Source organism: Caloenas nicobarica, chromosome 4 (assembly GCF_036013445.1).
Source record: "Caloenas nicobarica isolate bCalNic1 chromosome 4, bCalNic1.hap1, whole genome shotgun sequence".
Lineage (NCBI taxonomy): Eukaryota > Metazoa > Chordata > Aves > Columbiformes > Columbidae > Caloenas > Caloenas nicobarica.
The window spans coordinates 28501805-28516673 of record NC_088248.1 but is presented as its reverse complement, the minus strand read 5'-3'; the positions used below and the strand labels follow the sequence as shown (position 1 = coordinate 28516673).

At 53.3% G+C, this 14869-nt stretch overlaps 1 protein-coding gene across 1 annotated transcript; it reads left to right on the top strand.

The window, feature by feature from the left end:
• The first annotated feature begins 575 nt into the window (after nt 1-575).
• On the top strand, nt 576-11007 carry LOC135988713 (aurora kinase C-like). The gene is made up of 12 exons (XM_065634880.1): nt 576-599; nt 2372-2532; nt 4641-4862; nt 5567-5618; nt 7018-7094; nt 7561-7669; nt 8092-8162; nt 8839-9030; nt 9399-9537; nt 9864-10012; nt 10280-10454; nt 10834-11007. Exons 1-12 carry the CDS (start codon nt 576-578, stop codon nt 11005-11007), a joined length of 1545 nt encoding a protein of 514 aa, XP_065490952.1.
• The last annotated feature ends 3862 nt before the right edge of the window (nt 11008-14869 follow it).

Here is a 14869-nt window from a genome sequence, read left to right as displayed (position 1 = left end):
AAATTACATCGCGGTAATCCCAGAGGAAAAGGGTCGGGTTCGAGCTTCACCTCTTTCCTGCATTTTGCTTTGTGAGATTAAAAGGGGGCGAAGTCGCCTTTGCTAAATAAGTAGATGTTGTTGCCTTTAGTCTGCCCTGAAGTTTCGCGTTTAATATCGGAAAACAACACGGGCTACATGACAGATTTTCTCCCACCTTAACATCATTCAAGAGCGCATCCCGAGGAATAGGAGAAAATCCTTTATTTAAGGAATAGCGAGTTTTACCGTAAAGGGAGACAGAGAAAGGACAGAGTGACATTTAAAATCCTTCTGGCACGGTCCAGGCGTGCAGCATTTCCCACTGTCCCTAGGTCGCTTCTACAGACCGCTTGTCTTTGAAATTTTTTTGAATTTTTGCTTTGAATTTGAAATTTCTTTGAAATTCATATTCCAGAAAACTGTTTTATTGCCACATAATAAAAAAAGGGTTTGTGGGGTTTTTTTGGGGCAGGTGACACTTTTTGGAGGTTACCTCTACAAGCACGCTCACTTCTGTTTCACCGATTTCTCCTCCTCAAGTGCAGGATCACATAATGCGACCCAAAATTCAGTGTGAGGTAAGTATCCTCATTTTGTGTACGAGTCAAAAGTCAACACAGGGAAAAAAATGCTGTTCGGAAAAAAAAACCCACCTTTCCTTCCCGGTCGCTTCATGGGTTTATTTAGCGATTCCATTACCGAGTCACTTGTTCTGTAGAGACTAAACGAAGAAATGATAGAACTCAGAGCTTCGCCAACTGGATCTGTCTTTAATTAGTGCAATTAGTGTATAATCAGTGCATGAATTAGTGCGATTTAAGCAGAGGAGAGGAGCTGCTGAGGGAGAAGTAGGACAATTCACACCAGAGATTTATCTACATTAGGTGTTAGTTTTCTTTCGGGACTTTAACTTCGGGCGTTCTGGTTAAACAGGAGAGACCTGCAGGGCTGAATTCCATCTCAGGAGGCAGGCGAGAATTTACCAAACGCAACACGCAGACCTGATGAAGAGGGAAATCACAGCGGCCGCAGCACCTCTGGGGCTTATGGGGGGGGGTTGGTATATCTGGCGGGTTTGTTGGTTTTGTTTTAGTTGGATTGGAATTCAGGGAGGCTGGGGGTGGAGACAAAGCGCGCAAGTTAGGGCTTTGCATAAATTAAAATTTAATAAATGAAAATATTTGAAAAATTAAGGAAAACATTAAAATAATAATAACATAATAAAATATAATAAAAAATAAAAATAAAAATAATAAAAGTATAATAAATAATAAAAATAAATAGAACAAAAAGATAATAAATAATAAAATAAAAATAATAAAAAGATAATAAATAATAAAAATAAATAGAAGAAAAATATAATAAATAATAAAATAGAAATAATAAAAATATAATAAATAATAATAAAAAAAAAAAAATATAATAAATAAGAAAAATAAAAATAATAAAAGTATAATAAATAATACAAATAAAAATAAAAGTATAATAAATAATAAAACTAAATATAATAAAAATATAATAAATAATAAATTGAAAATAATAAAAATATAATAAATAAGAAAAATAAAAATAGATAATAAATAATAAAACGAAATATAATAAAAATATAATAAATAATAAACTAAAAATAATTAAAATATAATAAATAATACAAATAAATATAATAAAAATATAATAAATAATACAAATAAAATTAATAAAAATATAATAAATAATACCAATAAATATAATTAAAATGTAATAAATAATAAACCTAAAAATAATAAAAATATTATAAGTAATAAAACTAAATATAATAAAATATAATAAATAATAAAACTAAAAATAATAAAAATATAATAAATAATAAAATAAAAATAATAAAATATGATAAATAATAAAAATAATAAAATATTATAAATAATAAAAATAAATCTAATAAAAATATAATAAATAATAAAATAAAATAATAAAAATATGATAAATAATAAAAATAATAAAATATTATAAATAATACAAATAAAATTAATAAAAATATTATAAATAATACAAATAAATATAATAAAATAGAATAAATAATAAAAATGAAAATAATAAAAATATAGTAAATAATACAAATAAATATAATAAAAATATTATAAATAATACAAATAAAAATAATAAAAATTTAATAAAAATAAATAAAAAAAAAATTTTAAAAGTAAAAATAACTAAAACCTGAGGCGTGAATTCCAGAAATCATTCCCAAATAAGAGATTGGCAGGGCACCGCGTAGAGCACCCCGAGCTGCCTGTGTCCCGCAGAGGGACCCTCTGCAGAAATACCCCGGGCAGCCCCAGCCCCTGCGCGTCCCTCGGGGCCAACTGCGCAGTTCGAGTCGGGGCTCTCCCTGTTCTCCGTTGAATCTCCTCGTTTTCGTCAGACGGGGCCGTCGGTCAGCGCCGACCTGCAAGGTCCTATTTTGCACCCGCGGCCGGAGAAACAAAAAAGTCGTTTGCAACGGGCAAAACATCCCTCTGCGTCTCGCCCGCGGTCAGACCTGTTCTGTTCCTTCTCTCCGCATCTCTCAGCAGCTTCGCACCAGGTTCTGTACGAAGCCGTATCCTCAGTAATTTGATAAGCTCCAGCAGCCTATTCCCTAACACTGCGTTACTTATTCCGGCTTGTTGTTGGAAACTTGTATTTAAATCGTGTCTTTCAGCCCGACAATCCTCAGATGAACTGTACGAGCAGCTTTTCTTTGCGGGCAGGAATATACTACTGGAATATATAATATATTTTTCAGGATAAAATATTTTCCGGGCATATTCCTTCGTGAAACTATTGAAGGAAACGGATAAATTATCAGTATATAATTAGAATAGACCTGTAAGAAATGTGGATAATTACTGTGGCAAGTGCATAAATATTTATTTTCTAAGTGTCTCTATCAGGCCCAGCGTACTTTTTCCAGTTCTTCTCTTTTGCCCCATTCATTTTGTGTCATGTTTAGAACAAATAGATGTAAAAGAAAATAAATAAAACGGGAAACCAGGTGAAAAAAACAAGCACACCTGGCCAAGCGTGCTGCGGCTGATGGACGGGACGTGGGAGGGTCGTACCCGCTCCTGTCAGAAAGTTAGCGGAACATTATCAGAATTCGAGATTAGATTATTTAAGTAACCATGGGGGCAGAACTGTCCCAGGCTTTTTCTCCCCTCTTTGGGAGGCAGCAGCTTGAGCTGCTCTACACTGCACCTTGCAAATAAATTGTTTATTTTAGAAGAATTTCTGGAATCCGTGCCTGAGTCTCTGCTGCAGGAAACCCAGGGAAAAGAAGCTTCCCCAGTGCTGAGCTGATCTCCCTCCCACACAAAGCTTCATCTCCATTTCTAGCTCTGGAATACCTCCTTTAAACCAAAGTAAAAGCTACTCCCGCATTTTTTCCTATTACGGCTGACAACAGTTTCTGCAAATCTTGTTATATTTTTTACCGTTGTGGCATCTATACAATTATTTCCACAGTCCAATTAAATTTGTTAAAAAAACCTCACAACCCTCTAGTCAGTTTCAAATTCTTGCCATCGGGCTTTCCTGTTCTACGTTCCCCAAATGCCACTCAGAACAAAATACTGAAAACTAGAGATGCAGTCGATATCACTGTACTGTATAAATCACCAATTTCACTTTATTTACAGCTTTCCTCGGGCATGTTCGACGCTCTCCAGGATCAACACGTAATTGTAAGCTATTAGTGAGCAAAGCACAACTTTAGCGGTAAAGGGGGAAGAGAAAAACAGGCAGAGTCTCTAGAAATCATGACAAGGCAACAACTAGAAGAGGATTCATCATTAAATGGCAAGGTTTTTTTTGAAAAAGTACATACTCGAGGCTATTGAACCCAGGCCTCTGGTACATTAACACCAACGCTCCTGCAGAAAGTGCCCCTACCCAGGCAGGGATTAAAATGAAATCAGGCACTTCACTTAAAGTAGTAATGAACAACCAAAAAAAAAAATTAAATGCTTGAAGGGGATTTTTACTTAGTGCCAGGTGCATCTGTGAGCTGTGCAAGAGACTCATCATTTCCCCCAAAGCTGTGGTTTATTTAACCTCTGAAGGGGATTTTTACTTAATGCCAGGTGCATCTGTGAGCTGTGCAAGAGACTCGTCATTTCCCCCAAAGTGAGCTGCGCAAGAGACTCATCATTTCCCCCAAAGTGAGCTATGCAGGAGACTCATCATTTCCTCCAAAGCGAGCTGTGCAAGAGACTCATCATTTCCCCCAAAGTGAGCTGTGCAAGAGACTCATCATTTCCCCCAAAGTGAGCCGTGCAACAGACTCATCATTTCCCCCAAAGTGAGCTGTGCAAGAGACTCATCATTTCCCCCAAAGTGAGCCATGCAACAGACTCATCATTTCCCCCAAAGTGAGCTGTGCAAGAGACTCATCATTTCCCCCAAAGTGAGCCGTGCAACAGACTCATCATTTCCCCCAAAGTGAGCCGTGCAAGAGACCCAGGCTGCGGTTTATTTCAGCTCCGCAGCCTGCATTCGCACCACTCCCCGCGCTGCCTCAGTTTCCCTCTGCCCAACCCAAGCTGCTGGCCCTGCCGTTCCACTTTCAACCCTCTCTAACCGCACGGCCGCTCTCTGCCCAGCAGCCTCACCCCCGCTCCTGCCCGCCCGCACCCCGCGGGAAACCACGGTATCTCCCGCAAACGCGCCCGGCAGCCAATCAGCGCCGAGCTCCCGCCCGTCCCGCCGGGCGGGCGGCGTAGCCGGCCAATGACAAACGGCATAAGCGTGGCAGGGGCGGGGCCGTCCGTGGCGGGCACCAATGGGCGGGCGGCGTGCCAGCCGAGGGGCGGGGTTTGGAGGCGGTGGCGGGAGGGGAGCAGGGGCTGCGGGTCCAGAGGGTCCCGAGAGGTTGGGGATCCAGGGACAGAGTGTCCCGGAGGGCTGGGGGTCCCGGGGGATCGAGGGTTCCGGGGGAATGGAGGTACCGGGGGTCTGGGGTCCGGGGGAATGGGGTTCCGGGGGATCGGGGGTCCCGGAGGAATGGGGGTCCCGGGGGATTGGGGGTCCCAGGGGAATGGGGGATCGGGGGTCCCGGGGGAATGGGGTCCGGGGGGCTGGGGTCCCGGGGGAATGGGGGTTCCAGAGGAATGGGGTCCCGGGGGTCTGGGGTCCCGGGGGTCCGGGGTACCGGGGGAATGGGGTCCCGGGGGAATGGGGGTTTCATAGGAATGGGGGTCCCGGGGGAATGGGGGTCCCAGGGTTCTGGGGGATTGGGGGTCCCGGGGGTCTGGGGTCCCGGGGGATCAAGGGTTCCGGGGGAATGGAGGTACCGGGGGTCTGGGGTCCCGGGGGAATGGGGGTCCTGGGGGATCGGGGGTCCCGGAGGGCTGGGGGTCCCGGGGGATCGGGCGTCCTGGGAGAATGGGAGTCCCAGAGGATCGGGGGTCCCGGGGGATCGGGGGTCCGGGGGAATGGGGTCCGGGGGGAATGGGGTCCCGGGGGCTTGGGGTCCCGGGGGAATGGGGGTCCCCAGGGATCGGGGGTTCTGGGGGATCGGGGGTCCCAGGGGATCGGGGGTGCCGGGGGTCTGGGGTCCCGGGGAAATGGGGGTCCCAGGGGTCTGGGGTCCTGGGGAAAAGGGGGTCCCCGGGGTCTGGGGTCCCGGGGGAATGGGGTCCCGGCGGAATGGGGGTCCCGGGGGGCTGGGGTCCCGGGGGAGTGGGGGTCCCGGGGGTCTGGGCTTCCAGGGGAATGGGGGTCCCAGGGGTCTGGGGTCCCCGGGGAATGGGGGTCCCGGAGGGCTGGGGGTCCCAGGGGAATGGGGTCCCGGGCTTCTGGGGGATCAGGAGTCCCGGGCGAATGGGGTCCGGGGGGCTGGGGTCCCGGGGGAATGGGGGTCCCGGGGGATCGGGGGTCCCGGAGGGCTGGGGGTCCCGGGCGATCGGGCGTCCTGGGAGAATGGTAGTCCCGGAGGATCGGGGGTCCCGGGGGATCGGGGGTCTGGGGTCCCGGGGGAATGGGGGTCCCGGGGGCCTGGGGTCCCGGGGGATCGGGAGTCCGGGGGAATGGGGGTCCCGGAGGAATGGGGTCCGGGGGAATGGGGTTCCGGGGGATCGGGGGTCCCGGAGGAATGGGGGTCCCGGGGGATTGGGGGTCCCGGGGGAATGGGGTTTGGGGGAATGGGGGTCCCGGGGGAATGGGGTCCCCAGGGAATGGGGGTCCCGGAAGGCTGGGGGTCCCGGGGGATCGGGGGTTTGGGGGAATGGGGGTCCCGGGGGAATGGGGTCCTGGGGTTCTGGGGGATCGGGGGTCCCGGGGGAATGGGGTCCGGGGGGCTGGGGTCCCTGGGGAATGGAGGTTCCAGGGGAATGGTGTTTCCAGAGGAATGGGGTCCCGGGGGTCTGGGGTCCCGGGGGTCCGGGGTCCCGGGGGAATGGGGTCCCGGGGGAATGGGGGTTCCAGAGGAATGGGGGTCCCGGGGGTCTGGGGTCCCGGGGGATCGAGGGTTCCGGGGGAATGGGGGTCCCGGGGGTCTGGGGTCCCGGGGGATCGAGGGTTCCGGGGGAATGGAGGTACCGGGGGTCTGGGGTCCCGGAGGAATGGGGGTCCCGGGGGATCGGGGGTCCCGGAGGGCTGGGGGTCCCGGGGGATCGGGCGTCCTGGGAGAATGGGAGTCCCGGAGGATTGGGGGTCCCGGAGGATCGGGGGTCTGGGGTCCCGGGGGAATGGGGGTCCCGGGGGCCTGGGGTCCCGGGAGATCGGGGGTCCGGGGGAATGGGGTCCGGGGGGAATGGGGTCCCGGGGGCTTGGGGTCCCGGGGGAATGGGGGTCCCCAGGGATCAGGGGTTCTGGTGGATTGGGGGTCCCAGGGGATCGGGGGTGCCGGGGGTCTGGGGTCCCGAGGAAATGGGGGTCCCAGGGGTCTGGGGTCCTGGAGAAAAGGGGGTTGCCGGGGTCTGGGGTCCCGGGGGAATGGGGTCCCGGCGGAATGGGGGTCCCGGGGGTCTGGGCTTCCAGGGGAATGGGGGTCCCGGGGGTCTGGGGTCCCCGGGGAATGGGGGTCCCGGAGGGCTGGGGGTCCCGGGGGATCGGGGGTTTGGGGGAATGGGGGTCCTGGGGGAATGGGGTCCCGGGGGATTGGGGGTTTGGGGGATCGGGCATCCCGGGGGAATGGGGGTCCCGGAGGATCGGGGGTCCCGGGGGCTTGGGGTCCCGGGGGTCTGGGGTCCTGGGGGCCTGGGGTCCCGGGGGATCGGGCGTCCCGGGGGAATGGGGGTCCCGGGGGATCAGGGGTCCCGGGGGCCTGGGGTCCCGGGGGATCGGGCGTCCCGGGGGAATGGGGGTCCCGGAGGATCGGGGGTCCCGGGGGCTTGGGGTCTCGGGGGTCTGGGGTCCTGGGGGCCTGGGGTCCCAGGGGATCGGGCGTCCCGGGGGCCTGGGGTCCCGGGGGATCGGGCGTCCCGGGGGAATGGGGGTCCCGGGGGAATAGGGGTCCCGGGGGTCTGGGGTCCCAGGGGAATGGGGTCCCGTGGTGACGCTGTGTCCCCTCCCCACCCCTAGGATGGCACAGAAGGAGAACGCGGACCCCGGCATGTCCAGCCTGCCCGAGGTGACACCCCCTGCCCCGCGACATTCCCCTGCCAGGGTGTCCCCCCCGGGGGCACTCGGGGTGACGCTGCCCTTTCTGGAGTGTCCCCGTCCCCGGGAAGGGGGGGGAGTCTCGGAGCGCCCCAAACCCCTTTGTGGGGGGCTGTCCTTGGGAGGGAGTCTCCGGGTGTCCTGGGGTGTCCTGATCCCTGGGGGTGGCACCGTCCCAGGAGAGTGCGCTCAGGCACCCCCGGGCCCTTTTTTGGGGGTGTCCTGTCCCTGGGGAGGATGCTGCGGTCCCCCATACCCGCAGGGGTGTCTTGGGGTGACCCCCCCCTCCCCGGAGGGTCCCGGCGGGCAGAGCCCCATGGGGAGGAGTTGAGGCGCCCCGGATGCCTGGGTCCCTTGGTGGGGGCGCGGGTGTTACTTGGGGGTCCCTGGACGCCTGTGTCCCACAGGAGGGTCCTTGGGGGGCCCCCAGGGTGTGTGTGGGTGTTCCCGCAGCTGAGCCCCCTCCCCACCCAGGAGCCGAGCCCCTGCAGCCCCATTGCCCTGCCGGCCTCTCCCCCTCCCCAGTGAGTGATGGTGGGGGCAGAGCTGGGGGGTCTGGGGGAAACAGGGACCCCTGGGGTGATGTGGGACACTGGAGCCCCTGGAGTGATGGGGAGGGGGTGCCAGGGACCCATTGGTGACAGTGGGGGGGGGTCCTGGGGAGCTTCTGCAGACCACAGTGTGAGGGTCCCAGAGACCCCCCTGGGGGGTGGGGGAGGTCCTGGGGCCTTCTGGGTGTTTGGGGGATGGTGGGTGGCACTGACGGGACCCTGGGGTAATGGGGGGGTGGTCCTGGGATCCATGGGGTGACAGTGGGGAGGTCCTGGGGGCATCCTGGGAAGCCAAGTATAATAAGTGTGGGGGGGTCCCAGAGACCCCCTGGGTGATGGTGGGTGGCACTGCGGGGTGTCCTGAGGACCCTGGGGTGATCGTGGGGGGTCCAAGGACACCTCAAGTGGCATTGGGGGGCCCAGTTACCCCCAGTATGACAGTGGGGGGGCATTCCAGAGACCCCATGGGTGACAGTGCGGTGGTCCTGTGACCCCTGGGCATTGGTGGTGACAATGGGGTTGGTGTTGACTATGTGTGGGTGCAGGTGCTGGGTGTCCCCCCTATGGTAGGGTGTTCCCCCTATGATGGGGTGCCCCCATGGGTGACTGGTGCCCCTGCTATCATGTGTCTCTGCCCCCCACCCTGCAGACGGACGTTCACGCTGGATGACTTTGAGATCGGGCGGCCACTGGGGAAGGGCAAGTTCGGGAGCGTCTACCTGGCACGGGAGCGGACCACGAAATTCTTGGTGGCCCTGAAGGTCCTCTTCAAGTCCCAGGTGGAGAAGGAAGGAATCGAGCACCAGATGCGGCGAGAGATCGAGATCATGGCACACCTCCAGTCAGGAAGCATGGGGTGTCCGGGGGGAGCCTGGGGACCCTGGCTGGTGGTGGCTGGCACTGGGGGGACCCTGGGTTGATGAGGTGGGGGAGCCTGGGTTGATGAGGTGGCACTTGGGGACCCACTGGGTGACAGTAAGGGGATACTGGGGACCCAAGTGTGATATCGAGGGGTCCCAGAGGACCCCCTGGGTCGTGGTGGGTGGCACTGGGGGGACCCTGGGTTGATGAGGTGGCACTTGGGCACCCACTGGGTGACAGTAAGGGGATCCTGGGGACCCAAGCGTGATATCGAGGGGTCCCAGAAGACCCCTGGGGTGGTGGTAGTGGCGGTCCTGGGGCTTCAGTGTCTGTCCCCCCTCCCCTCAGGCACCCCAACATCCTGCGCCTCTACAACTACTTCTACGATGAGCGGCAGGTGTTCCTCATCCTGGAATATGCATCCGGGGGGGAGCTCTACAAGGAGCTGCAGCGCCAAGGCCACCTCGATGCCACCTGCACCACCACGGTCAGGTCACCCCAAAACGGGGCACCCCCTGGTCAGTTTGAGGGTGTCCTGACCTATCCCCAGCTGCTGGAGGAGCTGCTGCCCCAGCCACAGTGGCCACCTTCTGTTCAGTGGGGGACCCTGGGGTTGCATGGGGGTCCCCTGAGCAGTTTGGGGGTGCCTTGAGCCCCCAGAATTCCCCCCAGGTAATAGAGGAGCTGTTCCCTGCCCCACCATGGCATCCACCCCATGTGCAGCCAGGGAGGATGTGGAGGAGCCCGGGATGGCACAGGAGCATTTAGGAGACCCTTAGGGGTGCCCCGACCCCCTCGTTTTTTCTCCTCCAGCTGATGGAGGAGGTGGCAGACGTGGTGCTGTACTGCCACGGGAAGAAGGTGATCCACCGGGACGTCAAACCCGAGAACCTGCTGCTGGGGCTGATGGGGGAGGTGAAGATCGACGACTTCGGGTGGTCTGTGCACGCCCCCTCCCTCCGGTATGACCTGGGGAGGGTCCCTATAGGGCTGGGGGGGCTCTCTGGGAGGTCCCCCATGGGGCACCCTGTGGGGACAGGGACTAAATCCCCCATGGGGATGGTGTCATCAACCTGGGGGAGAGGGTGACGCATGAGTCCCGAGCACCCCCGGGAGCCCCGACATGCCAGGAGGCTGCTCCTCCTAACGCAGAGCTGCATTCGTGTACCTCCGGAGAGGCGGTGGGCGCGTGAACACGTGGGGGTGTCTCCTCATCGGGTGCCCCCCAGGCGGAGGACGCTGTGCGGGACGCTGGATTACCTTCCCCCCGAGATGGTGGAGGGGCGCGAGCACGACGAGAAGGTGGATCTGTGGTCCCTGGGGGTGCTCTGCTACGAGCTGCTGGTCAGGCAGCCTCCCTTCGAGAGCCCCTCCGAAAATGAGACCTACCGCCGCATCACCAAGGTGGGGACTGCACCCTAGGGACCCCCACCCACCTGGGGAGCACCTCTGGGGACCCACAAGGACCCCAGAGCACCCCCCAGCCTCACATGCTGTGGTCTCATAGGGGGACCCTGCCTTTGGTCCCCCCGAAACCCCCTGCCATGGGGGCCCTCCTTTTGGGGAGCAGCCCCTGCCCCACATGCTGCTGGGGAACCCAAGGGCTGGGCAGGACCCCAGCATCTGGGGGGCTCCACATACACAGCCCCTGCCCCACACTCCCGAGTCTCACTGTGGGGGGAGACCCACGGCTGGGGGGGGACCAGAGACCCCAGTGCTGGCTGGGGGTGTCCTTGTGCCCCCTCTATTTCTGGGCTCCCTGAGTCCCCCCGTGTCCCGCCAGGTGGACCTGCACTTCCCGCCCCCCGTGCCCGAGGGTGCCTGCAATCTCATCTCGCGCCTGCTGCGCCGCAGCCCGGCCCAGCGCCTGCCCCTGCGGGACGTGCTGCAGCACCCCTGGGTGCGCAACTACTCTCGGCGGGTGATGCCCCCCGCCTACGCACCCCTGCCCCGGTGAGCTCTGAGCAAACGCTTGCATTATTAAAGATTTGCAGTAATATTAAATTTGCAATATTAAAGATTTGCATAACGTTTGGCAAAGCTGCAGGCCGATCGGTGTCACAGTTCTTGTCCAAAGGTGTAAACTGCTACACGAAACAAAAGAAAAGCTCAAAAGCTCAAAAAAAAAAACCACCAACAAAACACCTCCCTTTTTTTCTTTGGACTTTCCTCCTTTTAAATGAAAATAAAAATATTGGGTGTTCTTAGCAGCAGCACTGGAGGTGGGGAGGAAACGGCTCCAAAAACATTCCTAAAACCACCCGGATTTAACCCAAATCTTGCTGGGGGTGGGGCAGGGAATAAATGCCTTCCAGTATCACTAGTCTGTCCAGTTCCCTCCCCCACCAGCCTTTTCCCCTCTTTTTTCCCCCAATTTGCTGGGAAAAAAATTCATCATTCCATTTCTTCCATTTCATCCCTTCCCTCACTCTGAAATGAGGCTTTTTCTCCCAAAACTGAAGCTGAGCAGGATGGGCAATGATTACCTGCATGAAATGTGAAACCTGTGTTGCCTTCCTAATGATGATTGTTGCGGCTGCTGCATTTTGGCTGCCTGCACAGAAAAGACTAAAATGTGGCTTACTTTAGCCAACATGACTGGCCAGGACTCCATATGCCTAGCAATGGCATCTCCGGAAAACCCGTTCCACACGTGCTTGCTTGGCATCCCCCTTGATGACTACAGCGGCATCACACAACAGTTTCAGAGTAGTGGTCAGTGCAAAGACGTTGCACCAAACTGTAATAATACCAACGTGGCACTTTGCATTAATTGTCTCCCAGAAATGGACATTGAACCACAGGAACTGGAATTGCTGGGATCTGTACCTATGGACGCTTGTATCCAGTTGACTTGTGAAAAGTGTCAGGACAATATGTTAAAGCATGACTGGATAAAACTGCAAAATGTTAATGCTACTCTTGATGACTATCGAAATGAAACTCGCTGGTGCAATGCCTCGCAGAAGAATCCAAGGGGTGTCGTTAACAATGTGGGACAGCAACCCCGAAAACTCCCGTACGGTGTATTTCTGCTCTCTGGAGATAGAACCTGGCCAGGAATTCCTTCTAATGCTGTTGGAGGACCTTGTAGTTTGGGACAATTAACTCTCTTAATGCCCAATGCATCCACGTTAGTAGATCACAGAAGACCAACACGGGAAAAACGTTTTCTGCATAGATATAAGTCATAGTGTGATGATAATGTAGGTCTTTGGGGATCGGGATTAAGGGTTTTAGCATCTCTTGTACCTGGTGTTGGCACAGCTCAAGCTTTAAATACTTTAGAAAAATTAGGATGTTGGCTAGCTAAGCAAACTAACAGACCTTCTAAGGCTTTCAGTGGACATTTGTTAGATGTAGATTCTGTAAGACATGCTACACTGCAGAATAGAGCTGCAATAGAGTTCTTGTTATTAGCTCAAGGACATGGGTGTGAAGATTTTGATGCTATGTCCTGTATGAACTTGTCCGATCACTCTGAGTCAACCCATAAAAGTATACAATTATTGAAAGAGGAAGTACAAAAGTTACAGGTTGATGATGGATGGGATTGGTTAAACAAACTGTGACTGGGGGCTCTCAGGGTGGTTGTTCTCAGTAGTGAAAATGGGACTGATTGTTCTGATGATTGTTGTAGTTGTGTTACTAAAGTTGCCATGAGTGATTTTTCTGCCGCAAAGGTCCCTGCAGCGGACAATGAAGGCAATCTTCTTAGCACAAATACAAAAAGAGGGAATTGTGGGAAACTATGGTGAGTCCGTGGATTCCCTGACAGAAGGTATGGGAACAGACATCAGCCTTGAAGATATTAAGGTTTACCCGTGAGAGACATGGGAGTAAAGGAGTATCCGGAGCCATTAAAGTGTATCTGTGAGAGAGAAGGGATATACCCGTGAGAGAGAAGGGATGTACCTGTGAGAGAGAAGGGAGTAGAAAAGGAACGCTGATGATAGCAACTTAGGCAATGAGATGTTACGGCTGTAACTTTTAACCAGTAGTGAAGAAACACATGACTTGGTAAAACTGTATAAAAATGTACTTGTAGCAATAATAGTTGTTTGTCCATCTCAACTGCGACATAACCCTAACCCTACCACTACACCCTAACCCTAACCCTTACCCTTAAGCTAATCCTAAACTTAACCCTAACACTGACTGAACCCTATATCTGACCCTGACCCTAACTCTAAACCTAAACCTGACCCTAATCTTACCTCTGAAACTAACCCTGACCCTAACCCTAACACTAAACCTGAGCCTAACCCTAACCTTGACTCTGATACTGGCCGAAAACCTCACCCTAACCCTAACCTTTAACACTAGCCCTAAACCTGAACCTGCACCTAACCATGACTTTAACCCTAACCCTAAATGTAACCATGACACTAACCCTAACCCTGACACAACCCCGACCCTAACCCTAACCCAAAACCTGAGCCTAACCCTAACCCTAATCCTAAACCTAACAATGACCCTGAACCTTACCCTAACCTTAATCTTAACCCTGACCCTAACCCTAACCCAACCCAAACCGTAACCCCAACCCTGACCCTGAGCCGAAGCCTAACGCTAAACCTGGCCCTGACCCTAACCCCAACCCTAACCCTAGCCCTAACCTCTAACCCTAACGTTGAGCCGAACCATAACCCCAACCCTAACCCTGCCCCAAACCTGACCCTAAGCTAACCTCTAACCCTTACCCTAACCCTGACCCTAACCCTCACTCTGACCCTAACTGTCACCCTAAACTTAACCCTAACCCTGACTCTATCCCTAAACTTAAACCTGACCCTAACCCTGACCCTGACAACAAGGTCCAAAACAAACTTTATTCTGGCCGGAAACGTACCGCAGATAAAACAATTAGAAGCGGGGTTTATACAATTAGTTAGCACTCCAATAACATAAGATACAGGTTTGGATATTAGGTTAGAAAATTATTTGGGGTGCAGTGAATTAGGAATAATGAGGATCCACAGTGTGCATACACTCACTCACAAGAAAGCAAACCAGAGCCCTCTCTGCCCCATTTTGCCCATAAGAGATAAACACCAGCCTACTTTGGCCAGGACTTTACACTTGTCTGTCCCAGATGAGGAGTTTATTAAAGCATATATTCAGTAATTAATCGCTCGCCACACATGGAGGTGGGGTACTCCAAATCCCCGAAGGTTACCTTAGATGGCTTCTCCATCTAAGGGGAGGGACTCCAGCAGCATGGCAGACCCGCAGCTCCGAGAAGACCACACAAAGGGAGTCTCCGGAGGGAACCCTGTTTATCGTCTGCTCAGATCTGACTGTGGGCATTTCAGAAGCTTCTCAGCTACTCTGGGCTGTGGGCACGTTTGGCCCCCCACTCTGCTGAAGACCCTGTCCACCAACTCTGGGCCTCCACAAAGACAGCCATTAGCTGCCCCATTGAAGGCCCCAGTTCTGAGAGCGGGGATGGACAGCTACGAGTGCAACTGCTACATCAGTTCTCAGGGCGTGGAGGGAAAGTACAACTGCCACCCTGACATAGACGCTAACGTTAATGCTGTCCCTAACCCTTACCCTGAGGCTAACCCCAACGCAAACCCTAACCGTAACCTTGACCCTGATCCTGACCAAAAACCTAACCCTAACACTAAGCCTGAACCTAACCCTAACATTAAACCTAATCGAAATCCAACCGTAACCCTAATCTTAACCATCACTTTAACTCGCACCGTGACTCTAACACTGACCCTAATATAATAGTAACACTAACCCTGACCCTAAACTTAACCCGAACCCTGACCGAAAGGAAGAAAAGGGAAGGCAAGGCAGTGAAAGGC